The 20,110-nt window shown below is 41.2% G+C and overlaps 2 protein-coding genes across 2 annotated transcripts; one reads left to right on the forward strand and one right to left on the reverse strand.

Moving 5' to 3' along the window:
- Positions 1-2,340: 2,340 nt before the first annotated feature.
- coq10a (coenzyme Q10A) lies at positions 2,341-7,070 on the forward strand. The gene is made up of 5 exons (XM_085905401.1): positions 2,341-2,889; positions 3,959-4,108; positions 4,198-4,390; positions 4,859-4,960; positions 5,051-7,070. The coding sequence occupies exons 1-5, from the start codon at positions 2,753-2,755 to the stop codon at positions 5,216-5,218; spliced, it is 750 nt and encodes a 249-aa protein (XP_085761527.1). The 5' UTR covers positions 2,341-2,752; the 3' UTR covers positions 5,219-7,070.
- An 804-nt stretch (positions 7,071-7,874) lies between these two features.
- On the reverse strand, positions 7,875-19,794 carry cs (citrate synthase). Its single transcript, XM_085905390.1, has 11 exons — positions 19,628-19,794; positions 16,691-16,741; positions 15,973-16,080; positions 13,866-13,931; positions 13,567-13,698; positions 12,922-13,110; positions 11,709-11,908; positions 11,232-11,361; positions 11,047-11,148; positions 10,548-10,757; positions 7,875-9,551 (listed from the first exon to the last, which is right to left on the reverse strand). Exons 1-11 carry the CDS (start codon positions 19,676-19,678, stop codon positions 9,381-9,383), a joined length of 1,410 nt encoding a protein of 469 aa, XP_085761516.1. The 5' UTR covers positions 19,679-19,794; the 3' UTR covers positions 7,875-9,380.
- Positions 19,795-20,110: the final 316 nt, after the last annotated feature.

Genomic DNA, 20,110 nt, shown 5'->3' on the forward strand with positions numbered 1-20,110 from the left:
TATCCCTTTAGTGAGCAGCCGGCAACTGCAAAGAGGCTTTATAAACTCACTCATGTTTGAGCCCCACGTGTTTCAGCAGACAAAGGAGGCCCGGCTTGCACACACACGCACGCACGCACAAACTTGGTGAGGGGGGTACCTCGCCTGACATGAATTACGTCAAGCATTAACGCTCATCCAGTATGAACGTACAGTTTTGAGAACACTTTGCGAATATGCACACGCATGTCGATCACGTGTGCAAAGATTGAGGTCGTCTCCATGTTTGAACTCATCGACCACTCTAGCCTGTTAAATCTCTGACCCTGTAATTTGGAACATGGCAAGAGGCACATCAAATCAACTTTCCTTTATTACTAATGGGTTATATAATCAAGACACACAAGAGAGCAAGATAATAGAATATGTATGTATGCAGTGCAGATGTAGCTTACGCCTCAGCAAACCTCAAGCACAATAACAAACATGAAAACCTAAAAACTGAGCAGTACGATATCAAAGGAGGTTTGAAGGTAGCAGATGCCGCCAGTCTACCATGTGGAAGATGAACCAGTGGAGAACAACCTGAGTGTTACATACTGACCTCCATCTTTTGAGAATATTCTCATATTTAAGTGTTAATACAAGCTAACATAGAAAGGCTTTGGAGGAAACCTACTACCAAATTCAATATCTTGAATTAGGGGTATTAAAAATTCAAGAACTCACATGCTTTCGAAATGCCACCCGTGCTTCCCTAAATCTCAAATCTCCCGACACATTTTGGGGGCTAATTATTACACATTGTCTGTGAATTGCGGTGCAATGTTAATGCACATTTGCCGATGGAGCTGCAAAACCTTTCAAATGATGTAAAACTAGAAACATGTCAAGAAAAATAATATTAAAAACAATTTTTTTTGCTTGTATGTTAGTGAAACAATGGGTCACGCATGCAACGACAAGGCGGCGATTTGTTGGATAAAAATTGAAGGAATGCAATGTTAAGGAGGATTATGGAAACACTTGTGACTCCCTAAATTCATCCGGCTTTGTCATTCTCAAGCGGCAACTATAAAGTGACTTTGTTATAAGCATTTTTGTCTCCTTATCATGTGCATAACACTGACACATTGCTAGCTACCCTTTGATAAAACCACCCATAAAAAATACATTGTCAGTATTCATCCAAACTCAGAATCATCAGTCGCTATGGCGAAGCATCTATTGGAGAGGAAATATCCAATGAATGAATGAATGAATAAAAAACAATTCGTTTCAGCATCAAACTGTCACAGTCTTTTTATTTTATTTTAATTTTATTTACAGTGCTTTTTATTGTACAGGCTGTGTTTTTAAAAAGCAATTTAACATCACCACCATCTGTCATGCAAGGGGGAAAATAAAATAACAGCAGACAGAAGGCAAAGTGGAGTTATTAACAAAAGTCGACATTTATTGTAGATTAAACAATTATTTGGGTCTCTGGAGTGCCTGTTCCATGCAACAAGTGTAAAGTTAAACAACACAGTTAATGTCAATTGTCATCATCCACATCCTCCCCTCTGTAAATGAAACATTTTTATTGGGCAGCAAAATGTCTTTGGCCTGACAATACACAAGACACATATGAGCCAACCAGAAAAATCTTCCATCCACACACAATTTTTTTTTAATGTCATGTTGAATAGATGTAGCGGTGCAACTATGATTATTTTGATTTATGATTTATTTGAGTGATAAATCTGTCTGATGATTAATTAATGAACCAGAAGATGTTTTATTTTCCATTGCTTTGGTGTCATTGCATTTCAGAGATGTAAAAGCTGATTTGTTTTGAATAAAAACAAAATAAAAGATTGAGCCTTAAAAAGAGTCTAGTAAATTGAAGGTACAGATTATCAGGGTTCTACGTTAAGACTTTTGGTGGCCCTGTTAGGCCACGACGTATGGAACTTTTGGTCTTCAGTAAGGCCTCATCGCATGTCACTGGTGCATTATACTGCCCCCTAGTGGCTACGGCACCAGACTGATCAGCAATGTCAGTCTCGTATCATTAAAGTATTCAATCAAATCATAATGCAACTGGGATTGGATCTTTAGTTTTCCTTTAAATGTTATTGCTGTATCTTTTAATAAATTACAATAAAATATAGTGCTATTTATTTCTTATTTTTAAAAAAAATCATACACCAGTTGGCAGGGTGTTTTTGTGTGAATGGAACGTATTAAACGACATTTGTATTTATTTCAGTGTGGAAAATTGAAATCGAAGTGATTTTAGTCGTCTATGTACCACGAAATCAGACTGTCTTGTTTTTTTTTTTTTAATCCTCCGCCACACTAGGGAGCAGCCTTTTGTCTGCCATCCGCTTTGAGCTGACCAGCAGAGCAAGCGATTTGTCCCACCGGCGTTTTAGTGATCAGCAGAAGGTCGTCGGGAACTGGCAAGCCGGTATTCGGCAACAAACAAAACATACCCACCAACTCTGTCGTAGTTTATGATCAGTGACGATGTGACAGCGCGAGTGATGTTTTCGCTTTTTTGTTGCGGGAATTCAGACTATTACGATTCCTCGCTAGCTGGCTAATGTTAGCTCGCGCTTAGCTAGCATCACTTGCGATCGTTACGTCGCCAGCTTGTCATCGAATGCTTTTTCTGTGAGCGACACGTCTTACCACTGCACGGATCGAAAGGCGCTTCTTTTGTCTTCCGATCGCTTCAGTCTGTTCCACCCCTGTTTATTCATCTTGACACCGTGTGGCTGTCTGGATGGCAGCTGCGACCACAGCCCGGAGGTTGCCCATGGGTGTGCGGACTTTTAGCGACTATCTCCAGCTTGCCATCGTGGGCTCGCCCCGGTCTTGTCGCCCATCGGTGCCCCGAATGTGCACGCGACAAAATATCAGGTAATGAACATCAGATAATCTGTCTGTGAGTGTTACTTAGATTACAATTTAACATTACTGTGACTTGGAATTGCGAGTACAGTACGTAGCGTTTCGGTTTCGAGGTTACGAACGGTGCCCGATGAACTAGTTCATGCTATGACATAAGACATCGTCACGTCTTGTTGCATGAGAAGTCACGCCAGGGTTACTTTTTCTATTGTTTTACAATTCATATATTGTATATAAACACAGCTTACTCTAATTGTGATTTTACTACTGATTTAGACTGCGTTACTGACAGACTACGAGACTATATATATATTTTTTTAACCCCAAACAATTCGATATATTGTGAATAAACTTGGAATATACTGTGCATTTTTAATGAAAAACAATGGTCATTGAACAAAATATTGAAATAAAACTAAGTGGATTCGTGAGCCACTGTACTGCTTAATATTCCCCTCTCCCCAAATATTTCATTATGATTATTTCATGATTCAAGGGCCCACTCAGCATAGAGCAATCAGCATAAAGTATCCTGTCAAAATAAAGTCCTCTCTAAGTAAATGGCTCAAGCTCTTTGCAGTGTTTTAAAGCCCCCGGCAGATCTTTGCAGAAGTATAAAGTGTCTTCTCAATATAGAGAGATGAAGTCTACTCTGCTGTTCTTGCATCAAATGAACATTTTTGTATGTGTTCCCCTGAAATGGAAAGACATTCAGAAATAGGAAATGAAATGATTAAGGTGCACAACAACCAGAGCAGAAGTTTTTCCCTGAAGTCATTCGAGTGAAAGAAGGTTTGCGTGTCGTTGAAAGGCCAAAAAGCTTTTTTTTCCAAAACACCTGTGTCACTGAGGACGGAGCGGACGGAGATTATTCTAGTCCCATCTTGGCTCGTTGAGGTCAGCCACATTCTAACATCACATGTTGCAGGAGCACTTGTCACATATCAAATGAGAAAACGCCAGCAGCAGCCAGCCAGCCAACTTTCTATGTCCTATTGTCACTCTTGAGGTCGGAATTTACCGGTGCACACCCGCAGTCTTTTTCTACACTCACAGGATGTCTTTTGTCCTCTCGCAGACATTTGTCCTCATGCGGCATTTTGATGACCAGATCTCCCAGAGTGCTTTGCCTCCACGATTGGGAAGCAATGGCGAGTGTTCCCCAGAGCAGGAACTTCATCAGCCTTACCAACAAAAGGAAGGAGTACTCGGAACGCAGGATACTTGGGTAACGGGCGCCGTTGAAAAGTTTTCCTCGTCTGATGCGTGCGTATGCACCCCCCCCCCCCCACTGAGCATGTGTCCTTTTACCTGAAGCTACTCCATGCTGGAGATGTACGATGTGGTTGCCAACGTCGACGACTACAAGCTGTTCGTTCCGTGGTGCAAGAAGTCTCAGACGGTGGCCAAGCGGGCGGGCCACTGCAAGGCCCAGCTGGAGGTGGGCTTCCCGCCTGTTATCGAGCGCTACACGTCCATGATCAGCTGCGTACGGCCTCACCTGGTCAAGGTGAGTTCTCGCCATGGCTTTGGCTGTATCTACTTCATTTTTAAATTGACATCGTAATGTAGCGGAATGCAATTTACAAGTCACTAAAACTCACATTTCCGGAAAAAATAATAACAAAACAAAGCTCTTTTGGTTGGTCAGCTGGCTATTATGTGCTGTTAGTAGGAAATCCTTTTCGTGGTGGAAGCCGCATGCTAAACTAGCGATACGTAACATGTTTATTGCGATGCTTCCATTTTCTTCATTTCCTCTTCTACTTTTTTTTTTTTTTTTTGGGCATTTCGCATATAGTGTACATTTGGTGCAGACAGTCAACACGAATATGGACGTTGGCTTTTGGATGCCGTCTGAACGTGAATTTTAAGATATTTACAAGTTGCACGACCAGACAAACTAATTTTTCCGAATGTTTTTTAACCATTTTAATAACCTTTGTTGTGTCGTTCTCCCGGTGCTGACTGCCTTCAGGCCGTGTGCACGGACGGAAAGCTGTTCAACCACCTGGAGACCATTTGGCGTTTCAGTCCTGGCATTCCCGGTTACCCTCGCACCTGCACTGTTGACTTTTCCGTAAGTCGCCACTCCCTCCGCGTGACGTCCGCCGTGGCCGCTTTGCCATTTCTGTGAGCACGCCCCACCCCCTCCCTCTCGCCTCTCCAGATATCCTTCGAGTTCCGCTCCCTGCTGCACTCGCAGCTGGCCGCCATGTTCTTCGACGAGGTGGTCAAGCAGAACGTGGCTGCTTTTGAGCGTCGTGCCTGCAAGCTCTACGGCCCAGAGACTCGTATCCCACGAGAGCTCATGTTCCACGAGGTCCACCAGACGTGATGTCTGGCCGTAAAACACCCAAACTGCATGAAGCTGCTTTTTCTCCCCCCTACTCCCTGCCTCGCCCCCCCCGTCTACCTCTCTTGAGGGACATTGTCCAGCGAGTTCATGTACAAAACAACAAATACATCGTCAAACAATATGCTTTTATTTAAAAAATACATATATATTTTTAAGACAACCTATCCTGAATTTAATTCGGAAGGGGAAGAAGTCCAATGTTTCACTGTGACCTTCAAGTCGAACATATTCCTTCACGTTGATTTGTTTTGATACACTACTCACAAAAAGTTTGGATGTTAGCTGAAATATCAGGATGAGTCCTGAATGTTGCCAAACTTCTCACAATTTTTGAAAGCACATATGTATTCAACTGTTTAGTGTCTCAGCACTTTTTCCTACAACTTGCTGTTCTCTCAGAAGGAGCCTCATTCACAGCAGGTGTTTTTTTAAATTACTCTTCCAGTTTATCTTTTATTTTCTTCCTTTAAAATATTTTAGGCTCATCCTGAAAATTCTCCAGTATCCCATTTTTTGTGAGTAGTTTGCTTTGCTCTATTATAGTGTGCTTGGTGCTGAACACTTATACTATATGATTAGTGTTTTTTTTTTTTTAAAGGGGGAGCAGATAAAATGTGCCATTTTTGGGACAGTGAAAAAGTGTTAACAGGTTTGATTAAAAGAACAAAGAAGTTTTCTTTCTGCACTTTGAACTTGCTTGCTGTCATGTGTGACATTTGCATACGCGTGCACAGATTGCTTCATGCCAGTGCTTCAGCTTTTCTTTTTATCATCTCAGGAGAAGTATATTGGCAGCTGCATCACATCTGCTCAGTTACACAATGAACTGTTTTAGTTTTTTTTTAATCTGAAGAATGTCAAGAAAGGATGCCGTTAGATTCCAACTAAATATATTTGCAAAGGCTGCATTTTGTCATTGTTAATGGTGAGGGTCACTATTTGAAATGTAACAATTTGAAATGCAGGAATACAGCTATCTTAATTTGGGGAGTTTAAAAAAAAAACTTAATTCCAGTTTTTAAATAAATCCAAGTATTTTTTACATATAAAAGGTCATTTTTGTTTTTAAGGTTTTATTTTAAAAAATATCAATCTAAAATACTAAAAAATTAAAAACAATGGAAAAAAAACAGGTCAATTCAAATTAATTACTTTTCTGATTAAAAACCTGTTCACACTTCTCAGTTTTCCCAACCTTTTCTTTTTTGTGTTCAAATAAAAAGATAAGTCAATTTGCAGTTATTCATCTGTTGTAGTTCAAATTGGTCTCTGACACCCCCCCCTCTGACACCCCCCCTCCTCCCAAAAGTGCTCATATCTTCACAAATATCAGGACCCTCGGCTTTATACTTCTCAAGTTCAATCAGCATTTCAGAGCTTCAATGTTACATGGCAAATGAAAGCATGAAAGGAATGCAGCGTTCACACTAACATACAGTTGGCCTAGGAACTAAATCCGTCTTAATCTAGTCATTTGTCTGCACATGTATGCAAGGCTGCAACCTGTGTTTGTGTGCTGTTCACACATTGATTGTAAGACATACAAAAGATTGTCACCAAAGGTCTATGAATTCTATTTTCAACTTCCTGCCCTGTGCGTTGATGTGACAATTTGAACCAATTGACAAAATATTAAGTGTCGCTTTGCTACATGGACGATTTCATGTTGTCGAGCTTTTTTTAATCTGCGGGGAGAACGCTCGTGAGGCAGGCAAATATTTAAAAACTTTCAAGCACCTGTGCGTTATTGTGATGTCCTTATGTTGTACAAAGGCTGAAGTGTACTTTTGGAGGTGAGACTGTATATAAATAAAGTTCCTTATTTTCAGTGCGTGCAGCTTCTGAGTTGTCAATCCATCCATCCAGTCATGCTAATAATGTGAGCAATAGAAAGGTTAGCCACCATGTCTAATTTCGAACCAAATTACCCGTAAATATATCAATCACAACCAGTACACTTTCTTGTACAAAAGCTTATTTTGTTCAAAGTCAACCCCAAAGTTTTCTTGACAGTAATACTAAGTTGCATGTGGCCCCAACTAGTGCAATCACTGCGTTTGTGTTAATATTCAGTGTGGAATATGAATTAAGCAGCCCAATTCTCCTATTTTTATCCAACTCAAAGGGTGGCCATCACATTTTCCAGGTCATTTTCAAGTTTCAAGCAGACCTGGGTGGCGGCATGTAGGGTGTTATTAATATCCTAGCACATTCAGTAAGGAGGGCTCGTGTGACGGAGGAAGGCCAAAGTGCCGTGACGCACATCTCTGGTCGTTAAGACTTATCTTGAGCACTGAGCCACGGGAATTTGCATTTTTTATATATTTTTTTAAATCCAGAAGTCTGCAGGTTCTAGTTATGACAATAAAGGTGATTCTGATCAGATTCTGAATGGGCTGTCACATTGCATGGCATCGTCTTATGTTAAATGTTGCCCACTCAGCAGCTATAGCAGCCTGGTCACCCTTGAAGAGGGGGGGGGGGATTCCTTAATCTGTGGCCCCTTGTCAAGGTTTCGCACCGTCCTGGTGTTAAGCATGGAATGTTAGTATTAGCCAACTGTGGGCATATGAAGACTTTTCATGAGTAAGGGCCTTATAAATCAAATTGACTTGATAAGAAGCACACCAGGCAGTGTTAATAAAAACCTTTATTTTTCCTTTTTTTTTTCTTTCTTGTTTCGAGTCATGTTTTCCAGTATTTATTGCCCTGCGACCCATTCTGCCCCCTGCAGCGCATCTGATGAACCCACCTTACATTTCATTCTCATTTACGACCTTCCTGCTCCTCTATGATCAAAGTAACAAATCCGGCGAGGCGATAGACATGAGTGGGGGGGGGGGGGGGGGGGGGGGGAAGAGAGAGAGAGAGAGAGAGAGAGAGAGAGAGAGGGAGAGAGAGAGAGAGAGAGAAAAAGAAGAAAGGATTCAGAGAGGCAAAAATGGAGTGTTGACACACAAAGTCACAGGTGGGTAGGCTGTCTTGGAAGCGGAGCTCGAGAGCAAGCTCGAAAACACCCGGAACAAATGGGCAAAAACACGTATGTACAAGATAGCTGCGGTTTCTACACGAGAGACTGAACTATAACACAGTTGGTACTTGGTGTGGTTGTTACGAGCAGAACTTATACATATATATAACCTATGTACACAAAGTATAAATAAAAGTAAAAAACCACGACGTGAACCAAGCATGATAGTTCGAAACATATTTAACACCACTAAGCTCAGGATGAAGGGACACACTCAAGCAAGGAAGCGAGCGGTGGCGAGTTGGGGTCTCAGGCCTCAAATGACGAGATCCAATCTATCGAGTAAATGCTGATTTTGGACTCGCCGATGTTGAAAAAGCGCTCTCGTGTGGACAAAACAAAACAAAAAGGAACTAATGTGAACGGACATAAAGAATTACAAAGTCAAAACCTGATTTGGATTCAAGCTTGCTCTTTTGCGTCACTACGGGCCACTGTGCCAATTGCCATTTTAAAACAGTGCCGGATTCGGACAAAGACGAGACAGTTATTTTGATCATAGAGGGAAGACAGACTAGCACTACAAACAACAAAAATACAGATCCAGATTGAAAGCGGCATTATCTTAGTTTCACCCCAAGTTTCTTTTTTTGTTTTATTTTGAAACAGCTTGATTGCGGTGAGAATGGTGAAAACGGGAGTGCTCATAAATGGGAGTAAAACGTTGCCAACGGCAGGAGAATGGTGGGGGCGGGGATGATGCATAGAAGAAACCAAAGTGACATGTCAATTGATTGTTGGGGGACTTGGCCTTAGCCACTGAAACAAATACTACAAAGGAAGTGCAATTGACTCCCACAATTCCCTTTGAGTGTCACGCTGAATTTAGAGCGAGGCCTTGCTAGGCTAGCTTCAAAAATAAAATCTCAGGTGGGAGTCGATTTCTAAGCGAATGGAAGTTTCACCTCCCGAGGAGGCAGCTGGACAACTAGCAGTGGCGAGAGGAGAGTCTTTTAGTGTGTAATGACATTAAACGTATATCGTCTTTCAATCCCTCAGAATTCCGAAGGGTGGACAGGGAAGGTCGGGGGGGGGGGGGGTAGACAACTCAGCATAATCTGTCGCCTTTGCGCCTCCTCTCACCACTACAACTCCCAGCGCGGTTGGCGATCAACCCGACTTGGTGCCCACCAAAGACATGAGTCCATCCGTGCTCATGGACTTGGGGCGCTCCAGCGGGAAGCCCAGGGCTCGACTCCACACCAGCTGGGCCAACACACCGAGAGCCCGTGAGACGCCAAACAGCACCGTGTAGTAGTTCATCTCCGTCATTCCGTAGTACTGCGGATGGGGGAGTACAGGAGGGGCGCGGTCAGATTGCATTCATTTGAACTATGTAAATGTGCAATTCCTCAAACCACTCCATTGCAAGAGTCAGTCCCAACCACTGTGCCATGAGAAATAGGACATGGCAATTATTTATTTATGACTAAATATCTATGCCTGATATATATTGTGACAGAACAGTGTACCCTGACATTATTATTCAAGGTTGTTGCTTGCAAATTTTTTTTTTTTTTTAGCCTATCCATTCCCTGGCTTTGTGCTCAGGCTAAAGTAGTAAATTACATTGGCGCCCTCTGTTGGGGGTTTGGTGTTACTGGCTTTAAGCAATTGCTAGTGCTGTTTTCATCTGCCTTTGAGATGTCGTGCCTGGTTTAATTGCGGTCCTAAAATGCATTTGTGCAATGTCAAAGGTGAAACTTTCTGCTTTTCTTCCAATACAAGTACCAATAGCCCACACATGGTCTATTTTGCCCGGATTGCCAAACATGAACGATTGTCCGCTAACGCCAAAAGATGACTTTAATAGCCTGTTTAACGTTTTAGTGCGTATATTTGTTTGCTCATGCGTAATGTCTTGTCAGTATGTGCTAGCATGTTATTTCGGCCAGTACGCAACCTAATATTATTGACAAGCCTTGTGTGACGGTGGCTTGTGTCGACTGTTAAGTGAGTATAGAATCGTCGTTTGTATAATACGAGTTCATGATTGGTACACGGCGGTGGTGTTTTATGATCCTCTCAGTGTTAAGTATTCAGCTGCCTTCTTGTGGGACCTAGCAAAATTACAGACTGCTTTTAGTGGCGGGTGGGGGGTGTTTTATGATATTTTCAATGTTAAGTAGTCAGCTGCCATCTTGTGGCACCTAACAAAATTACAGATGGCTTTTAATGGGGGGCACTAACTTGCTTTGTTGCCTTATTACATCAGTGCTATGCTGCTACTGTTTATCTATCCATGACACAACACTTGACAACCGCAGGAACACTCACCTGCAGCAGAACGCCACTGTGGGCATCCACGTTTGGCCAGGGGTTTTTGGCCTTGCCCTGCTCCAGCAGCACATTGGGGACAATCTTGTAGAGCTGAGCCACCATCTTGAACATTGGGTCATTGGGCAGGTGCTTGAGGGCAAACTCGCGCTGGCAGGTATAACGAGGGTCCGTCTTCCTCAGGACGGCGTGACCGTAGCCTGGCACCACCTGACACAAAGACGGTACATTGCATCAAATGTTATTGCGTCTGCAAGATTTCGTTTAAGGATGGGCTTTATGACGGCTGCGAACAATTCCAATTCTATTTAATTTTATTATTACCTTACAGTGTAAAATGATAGTCGACTACTGTTTAATGAGCTTTTTCACAGCAGTCAGGTTGTCCAAGGAAAACCGTGAACCCACAGAACAATATTTAATTGCGACACGAAGCATTTTGGTTTGAATCCAACCTGAGAAGCTACATGTAATTTAATTTCATTCTGAAGCTATTTACCCTTCCGGATTTGAGCGTGTTCCAGATGTAATCCCTCATCCTCTCATCTGACACCTCCCCTCCGAGCTCCTTCTGCAGTGCGGTCAGCCACACCAGCACCTCCTGGGAGACAAAAGAGCAGAGGACATCACTGACAGGACAAACCACCCTTTAATTGGTTGTATATATGTCTGTCAATGACTAACCTGGTTTGCCAGGCCGTGAAGAGGACCAGCCAGGCCATTCATGGCGGCGCTGAAGGACAAGTAGGGGTCTGACAAAGCGCTACCCACCAAGTGGCTGGTGTGGGCACTGACATTGCCTCCTTCGTGGTCACTGTTGCACGACACAAACGTTAGCTTGTCTAAGTTGTGCAATTTTTATGTACACTACCCTCACTCATATCTCAACAAAATGCAAAGCTAAAGCTACAGTAAATGAACATGCAAATTTGACCATTTTAAAGTAGAAATTTAAATGTATTGTCAATATGTCGACAAGTATTTTGATAGTTGAGTAAATGAACAGAGTTTATACTATGAAACTAAACGTGTCGATTGCCTCAACGTAAAACCCCTCAAGTGTTCCCTTTTATAAATATTTTGTTTGTTGACAGAATTTAGTAGTATATTTATTCAATCAAATATAAGACAATATCTTTGGCCCAGTGCAGTGTGGGTTACCTGTGGATAGTCAGATAGAGTCTCATGAGCTCAGTAAACTGGGCATCGCTGTAGCCCAGCATGTTGGTGAAATTGTGAGACCAGTCCAAGTTGGAGTCAATGGCTCCGATGCTACTGCCTTCGCGGTACAGGTTGCGGTAGATCTTGGCCGCAATACAAGGCAGCTTGGCGATCAGGTCCATGGAGTCTTCATAGACATACTGAGAGAAAGAGAGCCAAAGAAGTGGGTGGCTTTGACAGACGCACGACTTTGCCGTCGGGTTATCTAAGGTAGTATGCTAACAAACACGCGATGAGCCTCATGTGGCGTTGTTTGTGTTTAAAATGTATCGATTGAATACTGTACAATGGTTTGTGTAACGTGGGTGAAAAGATTGTACAGAGGGCTAGATGCATGCTGTTGCTGCTTTATTATCCTTTACATTTTTAAGGGCTTTGCCTCCACCGTATACATGAAATTACAAAGCCCTCCAGGCTTTAGTTATTCATATTTTCACTATTTCACTGCAGTCTTTGCTTTGTCAATACCCCCTGTAATTTATTTGCGCATCGGTGTGAACACATGCAGTGTTTTTCCATAACTGGTGTTTTTCCATAAACCAACAATTGTCTCATTGTACGATGCCATTAATTCACAATGGAAGACTATTTTATGATATTTTCAAATAACCCAGAGCTATTTGGACTAAAGGGGAACTTATGTATTTACATATTTGTTTTTGTTGCACATACATGGAAGTAGACCAAGCATGCAATGTAATCTTGTTTCTGCATTTAGTAACCTGAGGTAATATAATAATTTAGAAATTAGCTGTCTGTGAATTAAATAGAGTATCTATTTAAAATATGACTCGTAAAGTTGAGTATTAAATGCAGTATATATTTAAAATGTGACTCGTAAAGTTCAATATGAGCTTGGACTCAGTTTCATCAGTCCACTGGGGCGTGTTTGTGAATTCCATTGGTCAGATGTGACGAGAATATAAAAAAAAAAAAATCGATTGGCGGCATAACGCCTGCAAGTAGAAATCCATAAACTATGACCCAATTAAAGCATCTGGGCAGTATAGGTAGTTCAGAGCTGCTTAAATTTTTTTTATACTGAGGCAGATATGATGACATCATGAATAAGCTTTAGCACAATTCATCAGGAGAGTAGAAATTAGGCATATTAAAAAATAGAATAAAGGCCGATGTAAGCATGACAACTCACCTCCCAGTACTTGGACTTGTGCACACCCTCAGAGTAGGCACGTGCGAAGCTGCTCTCACTGTTAAGGGCCGTGATGGCGGCGCTGAACTGAGACATGGGGTGCAGGTTGGTGGGGAAGTTGTCCAACATCGTGACAACATGCGACGGGAGCGCCGCTCTCTTCGCCCACTCTTTCGACACCCAGTTCACCTGGCAAGCAGGAGCGTGTAGCATGACGTACGCATTGTGGACACATTTGTCTCACTTATATAAAACTTGACAGAGTCAAGTTGCGCAGAATGTTTTTTTTCTCTCTCAGACAGGCCCAGCTGAAAGGCAATGGGCTTATCAGTCTGCCTTGACTTTATCTTGAGCAATAATGGCAATCAAATGATCTTTTTCCTCCGCAATAAATGTGTCGGACCGATTCATTTATAAATGATCAAACATTTTATAGCGGCAAGCAGTTATGTTGCTTTACAACCGTTTGTAGGCACGTACTGTGCACTATGTTTGTAATTTGACTATTGTTTAGTCATCTCAAAGTCCAGTCAAAGAAAAATTTCCACAGCTTCAAAAATGGACACAGTTGCTTTTTAGGGGGAAAAAAAAAGTAGAACATGGAATATGTTTTTGGTGGCTCCATTACACCACCCTGAGTCTCACCTGCTCCCCAGTGGGCACCTGTCCTGTGACCAGCAGCCAGAAGAGACCTTCAGGCAATGGCTCCTCACCTCCTTCGGCTTTGGGCAATAACTTCTGACATTCTGGGATGCTATAACCTCGGAAGCGGATGCCCTGTAACCAAAGAGAATGATTCAAGTTGCTAATCAAGTCTAACAGTACCAGTATTTATTTGTTATTCTTTTTTTTGGGTGTAACTGAATACTGCCACTGTGACAATCCAATTTTGCTCACAAGATGATCCATTTAGGGCTAAAAGGGTAGCATTAATCAGCACTGACCTCATCGGGATCCAGCACAGAAGTCTCATATACCAGACCCTTCATGCCCCTCATCCCTCCATACACCTGGACAAGCAAACAAATGCAAGATTGAAATAAATTACAAAAAAAATACACAGATAAATGTCTTTCAGTTGCATTTCATCTCCAAAGGGGAAAAAAATCTATTTAGTGTTATGATATTGTTGATTAGGCAGGTCGCTTCATAGATTACAAGAGACCAACGAATGTAAAACATGACATTGCTTCTTTGCACATGCTGGAAATGAATGTGCAACCAAAGACTGATGCTATGTCACAATTCACAGGCTGCGTCCTCTGAAGGCCGGTTTTTCAACTGCACGAGCCACTTAGTGCACAACTCGATCGCAAGTGGTGTCGAAATACACACGAGGCCTGTCCAAATGTGGGCACAGGTTTTTTTGGTTGGAAATGCAGGGCTGATTTAGGACCAAATATATTGAGCTGACGGCACCTTTGACATTGAAGTTCCATTAAGATTTTTTTTGGGGGGGCGAAAGCATGAATATTTAGGCAAATTCCTTGTTAACAAATGTAGATACTTTAAAACAAAGCCTTTTTTAAATCATTGGTTGAATGAGTTACCACTATGGTATAAATCTTTGAAGTTTGTGAGGTATTAATAAGAAAGGCCCAAGAACATTTTTCATTGCTCGAGAGGCTTAATTTACTTACTTTACGAATTACTTTATTTGATTTATTTTCTTGAAATGTTTGATTTAGTTTAACGTTGGTGGACTTTGTCCTTTGTTCCCTTTTTAGGAATGGAATAAGCCAGGCTGCTAATTGTCTTTCTACAATTTAAAAACCACATGTGGGTGTGGCACACTGCAACTAAAAGCATGCAGCCAAAAATGCAGCCTTTGAGTTTGCAGCAGCCTTTTAATTTGGACACAGCTTGTTTCTCAACATTTCTTGGCAGCACCTATGTGTGTACATGTGACTCATGATGCGCTGGGGCAAGTTCTCATCAAATACCAAAGTTCATTCTTTGGCTATGATTTGCGAGCGTATTGCATCAAATTGTCAAATCTGCTCATGTTTGTAAAGCTCCAGAAAGGGTCACCGTGCACCCTTGTGTTGCAGTTATTAGCAGGCAGATTGGTGACCTCAGCAGGATGACCCGACTGATAGATAACTGACGCAGACAACCCTGACAGATTAAGTGGTTTGACTAATCTGCGTTGCACTCCATGGTTTACCTAGTGTTGCCAAAATTAACCCAACAGACGATTATGCTTACTGGACATTTTGCATTACGTCAACCTTTTGACGCTGTGGTAAGGGGCAAGGCAAATCGATTGACCGATAAATAGCACAGTTCATACACAAGGCAACTCAATGTGCTTTACACAGTAACTAAAATCAATTACAAGCAGAACTTGTTTTTGAATACAGTTATATCTAGAGTGTAATCTCAAACTTTCAGTTAACACTGAGAAAGACGTGATAACATCAACAGACGTTTTTATCACAAGTTGTGGAGCAGAATTTGGAATTACAACAATTGGAATCTACGTTTTGCTATTGTTTGTTGTCAAGTTGAAAATGACTTTGCTAATATGCACAATCCACACTTCTTGGATTTTCACACTGATGCATCCACACCTTTTCCGCATTGCATATTTACACACGTTCAAACCGTGAATTACCTCCATCAAATATACTTAATCCTATTTTATTGCTATAGTTTTATTTTCAGTAAGTCACGGGACTTACTGTGCTAGCGTGGGACCTCGGGTCTAGCGTGGGACCTCGGGTATCGTGTTTGCAGGAAAACGTGCATGTGGAAAAAGAAACACTTTCATTTGTGCTGTATGTGTTGGGGACATTTATATTTGATGTTTTTGTGCAAGGGAGTGGGGGGGGGGGGCACATGGCTACGGGTTGAATTTCAATAGAGGCATGGGAATGTGAAAATTTTATGAACCGCTCATGGCACATTGCTACAGGAAGAAAACTTGAAATAATCATGCTAAAACAATTATAACGCGTGTTGTAGTTTTTTCTTTCCCTCCCACAGACGATATAGTTTATTAAACCTGTGATAGAAATTAAGTTGATGAAGAGTCATAAGTTTGCTCACCATATCCACAGTAATCTGCCCTATGTTGGTTTTCCCATACTGCTGCTTAAAGTTCTTGATCCTGCTCTGTTCTTTAGGGATCAGGTCTGACAGAACGTCCTTCAGATTCTGGATTTGAAAAACAAAAAACACACTTGAAGAGGGCAAAAACAAACACCTAGTCCCAAAAATAACACATTGCTAAAATATGATCAGAGGGTTTTCTCAACAGTCTGATTGTTAACATTTGACCAAAGTATTGATTGACCTACAAAAGGTCCGCACAAAAATGGCCTTTTCCTGAACGGGAGAACACTGCCTGGAACATTTGGAGGCCTGTGCAGACATACCTGAACATTTCACATGACATAACGGTATATGTAGACTAGAAACTAGTTGAGACTAGAGACTTTTTCACACTGCAATTAGCAACACGCAGTGAGCCGTTGACGGAACCGTTTATTAGCTGGGTTCACAAGCATGTTTCTGACATTCCATTGGAAATCATTCAGAGTGACGATTTTTGGTCAACTGTTTACATGTGACGTGATCCGTTCCAATCTAGTGCATGCATGTGCGACTTTGATTAATTGGAAAAACTATTTTAGAGGTCTGCAGATCTATGTAACCATCATAAGATTGAACAAGATGGAGGCCAGTTGTCTTTTATAATTTCAATCGTTTAACACTTTTAATGCAACATAATTGAGACAATTGGGTTGGGCTCAAGGGGACTTACTGTTGTGGAGGCGCTGGCGTTTCTTGCAGCTGTAATGAAGTGGGTGGCATTCTGTGGCACAAGAAATAATTGTGACATTGTTAGTAAATCAGGTACAAACCAGGCAAGTATTTTTGGACAGCAATATTTTAATGCGAGTCACTAAAACCTCCTTCCGGAAATTCAACTCATCTTTATTTACAGAGCGGTTTAAGACAAAAAAAAAAAGGCAGCTGAAACAAAGTGCTGTGCATGAATAAAACAGAAATTAAAATACAAATCAAAACAGAGATGCAGTCATTTCAAAGCACTCAACATCATCATCATTATCTAAGACAACAAAGCATAAAGCTTTTACTGCACTCGACATTCTCAATAAAACAATCAATTAAGCATGTAAATTAGTAACACTTCTTCACTCAATTCTCATCCATAAATAATCTCGATTCCACTGAGCCCACTTTTCATAAATGCATAATCAATGTGCCTCTATGGAAAGAAGGCCTATTTTCATTTGAGGTTACAGCTGTGGTCAAATGTTTCCAAACACTCTTTATGGGCATAAATGTCCATTGCATTTGTACAGTTCTTTTTCCACCATGTGATGATTAAACAGCATATTGCCCCGCCCTCAATAAAAAGAACTAATAGTAAAGTACAGTTGCGCTGCAATTGATTTAGGCTCTCTCCAACCTATAGTACCAAAGGAAAAAAAAGTTATGTCTGCTTCATGTTGCCACTGAAAGACGACTCCCCTGAGAGGACAAGTTATATCAACAACTGAAGGAGGAGTGCTGTTAAAAAGCTTTGGGTTAGTTGGCTTCGGTCCCACTGGTATGATTAGTCACCACAAACTGGTTGGACGGAAATGACTCAGGAGGGTCATTGAAAACAAAAGTTAGGATCTTATGTCGCCTCACATTGCCAAGGGGCTGTTATGTAACAGCCTGGGAAGGGCTTAAATATGGGGCATTAGTCAGTGCTTACTTCCTGGGCGGGGCACATGACAAAAAGACACGAGCAACTTTTGAATCACGTTTAAACATTCAACTGGCATTTCCTAACAAGGACATTTAAGTATTTGACAGCAATAAATCCAAGGTGTCTCCAAGAGGGGGTGGGAACTTTATTTAACAAATGGTGCCTGTTCTTCCTCTATTGCTGTCAAGAAATCAAGGTCAAGTCAAGAAAACAGTTCTCTAAATATTAAACAATGCATTCTTACTTCAAGCTGTTTACAGTTCATCACTCTTGGTTGATGTTTACAGTAAAGGTGATATAAAGAAAAGAGAATACAAGTTACATATTCCGACACAAATGTTCCAAGCAAATCGCAGCATTGTAATTTTTCTAATTAAAATAATACAAAACACAACAGATGAAGTAATTAGCATGAAATTATAAACCTTTTAAAAACTGTCTGGCAAAATTCCCCCCCCTTTTTTAAATATTGGGAAAAAACAAAAATACTAACAAAGGTAGCGCACAGAACATCCTTGGCATGAACAAAATTGTGTTTTCAGTCTTATTTTGTGGCTCTGATCAACCACATCATGCATTGATCGGCAAATTTTGGGAGAAATGAATAATGATGGGTTTCTGACTTTTGGGGCTTTACAAAAATATTTTTAAAAATCCTTCTCTTATCTGAGGATGTGAGATGACACTTCTGCCGTCCCCCATTTTACTTCTCTTCAGATTATTAAAAAAAAAAAGTAACCTTTGCTTCAGAAAACTTTACATGCACTCTTTAAACCCCACTGTAAATTGGCTACTATTGGCACCATCGGTTATTCTATTCCTGAAGAAAAAAAAGCGAGTATCTCTATGAGGTGTGGACATTATTTTGGAGAACAGATTTGGAATGTTTAAGAAATCATGCAATCACAATTGAACATACTTTCTTAAAGCAGAGCGAGGGGCAGGGGTAGTGCATGAATTAACCATCACTTGATACATTTAACCTGAGAAAACTTCATCCCCAAGTACGGGTTCCCTTGCAACTGTGCATGCTCAAAACATGTGAAGCACCAGGTGTTCTGTCACATTTGAGATTTTGACCATCAGGGTTTGTTATGTAAGAACAACAATAAAGAGCCAAATCGGGGTAGGAGTAAGAGATGCGAGTGACTGAGGTTATCTGGGAATTGTCCCAATTTTGAAGCCAGATAACCATTGCAGGTTGTACAGCATTATAAATACAGATGACACAGTAGGTTTGAATGCACTTCAACCTTGAGGTCAGTGGAGTAAAACAGTAAATTGTAAAAAAAAAAAAAAAAAAAAAAAAAAAAAAAGTGCCATCCAGTGCAGACAGGCAATGTCACGCTTGATAATCTCAGGGGCAAATTTATTGGTAATTCAATTCCTATAAAGTGTACAATATACATACGTACTGTTAGACCACATTGACAAATGCACACTGTGTGCAATTTTACAAAACAGTGCGGGTTGCCTTGACATTTGAAACGATCCACAAAAAAAGCCTTCAAGGATCTTAAAACTTGAGACAAAGTTTAGCAATGGGACGTTTTTAAGTGAAGGTCAAGATGGTGGTGGACAATTTCTAAGGGTGTTTCAGCACTGCAATTCCTCAACACTAGTTAAAATCAGATCGTATCACTGATAACCAATTGACTTGCCAAATCCATGACACTGTTTGCACATTACGTATCTTAACTTGAATGGTTATGTCCCACCTGTGATTAGTCATAAAGAAACAGTGACATGTTAATATTTGCCATCGCATTTGAAAACAATTAGAAACAGCGTTAGTAAATTCAATCAAACGTTTATGGTTAGATGCAGCATTTAATCCATAATGGAGACCGCCGTTATATCACAATGTGGTCGTCGGAGCTAACATTAGCTACATTGTCGTTAGCCGGCTAACTTCGGTTAGACGGCTGAAGCAAGGGTGATCAAGTTAACATGAAGGCCACGGAACTGTCCTCTTACCTTTGAATTGAGGAGTTTAGGCGCTAGCCTACTGACAGTCAGGAAGGACATTGTCGCTGGGTTCGTGTTACTCTGCGATGTTTTCAGTTGATCAAGAAGCCACTACCGGTGCACCGCGGAGTCGCTTGAAGGTGCCCCTCCAAAGAACAGAAGGTTGAAGAGGGATTCAGGCCCGCAAGTAGCATCAATATTGATTGGACGATAGACCGGAAACGTGTAAGTGCGTAGAGGGTTGTGATTGGCTAGAACACCGCGACGCTTCCGCTCATTTGACGGCTTCTGTGACGCTATCTGAACACACTGTATGTTCAAGATCTGACTATGTAAATTTGTTCAACTTTACCATCCTTCCTTAATTCCTTAATTCCCAACGGGTCTGATATGCATGATGCAAATTCAAGCTCTGTCGAAATCTGACAACTATCTTGATCATTTGTATCAGCACGTGTGTTGGTCCTCTTGGAGTATTCATTTAACTTTACG

The sequence above is a fragment of the Syngnathus leptorhynchus genome, chromosome 1, assembly GCF_054491065.1.
Source record: "Syngnathus leptorhynchus isolate UIUO chromosome 1, UIUO_Slep, whole genome shotgun sequence".
Lineage (NCBI taxonomy): Eukaryota > Metazoa > Chordata > Actinopteri > Syngnathiformes > Syngnathidae > Syngnathus > Syngnathus leptorhynchus.

Bases quoted from the DNA above. Each gene is read 5' to 3' on its own strand.
- coq10a (XM_085905401.1), top strand. From the start codon at position 2,753: ATGGCAGCTGCGACCACAGCCCGGAGGTTGCCCATGGGTGTGCGGACT. The intron at 2,890-3,958 runs GTAATGAACATC...GTCCTCTCGCAG, and splicing joins TGCACGCGACAAAATATCAG to ACATTTGTCCTCATGCGGCA. The intron at 4,961-5,050 runs GTAAGTCGCCAC...TCGCCTCTCCAG, and splicing joins CCTGCACTGTTGACTTTTCC to ATATCCTTCGAGTTCCGCTC.
- cs (XM_085905390.1), bottom strand. From the start codon at position 19,678: ATGTCCTTCCTGACTGTCAGTAGGCTAGCGCCTAAACTCCTCAATTCA. The intron at 16,742-19,627 runs GTAAGAGGACAG...CTTGTGCCACAG, and splicing joins CTAAACTCCTCAATTCAAAG to AATGCCACCCACTTCATTAC. The intron at 11,909-12,921 runs GTGAGTTGTCAT...TCTTTCTCTCAG, and splicing joins ACAAGTCCAAGTACTGGGAG to TATGTCTATGAAGACTCCAT.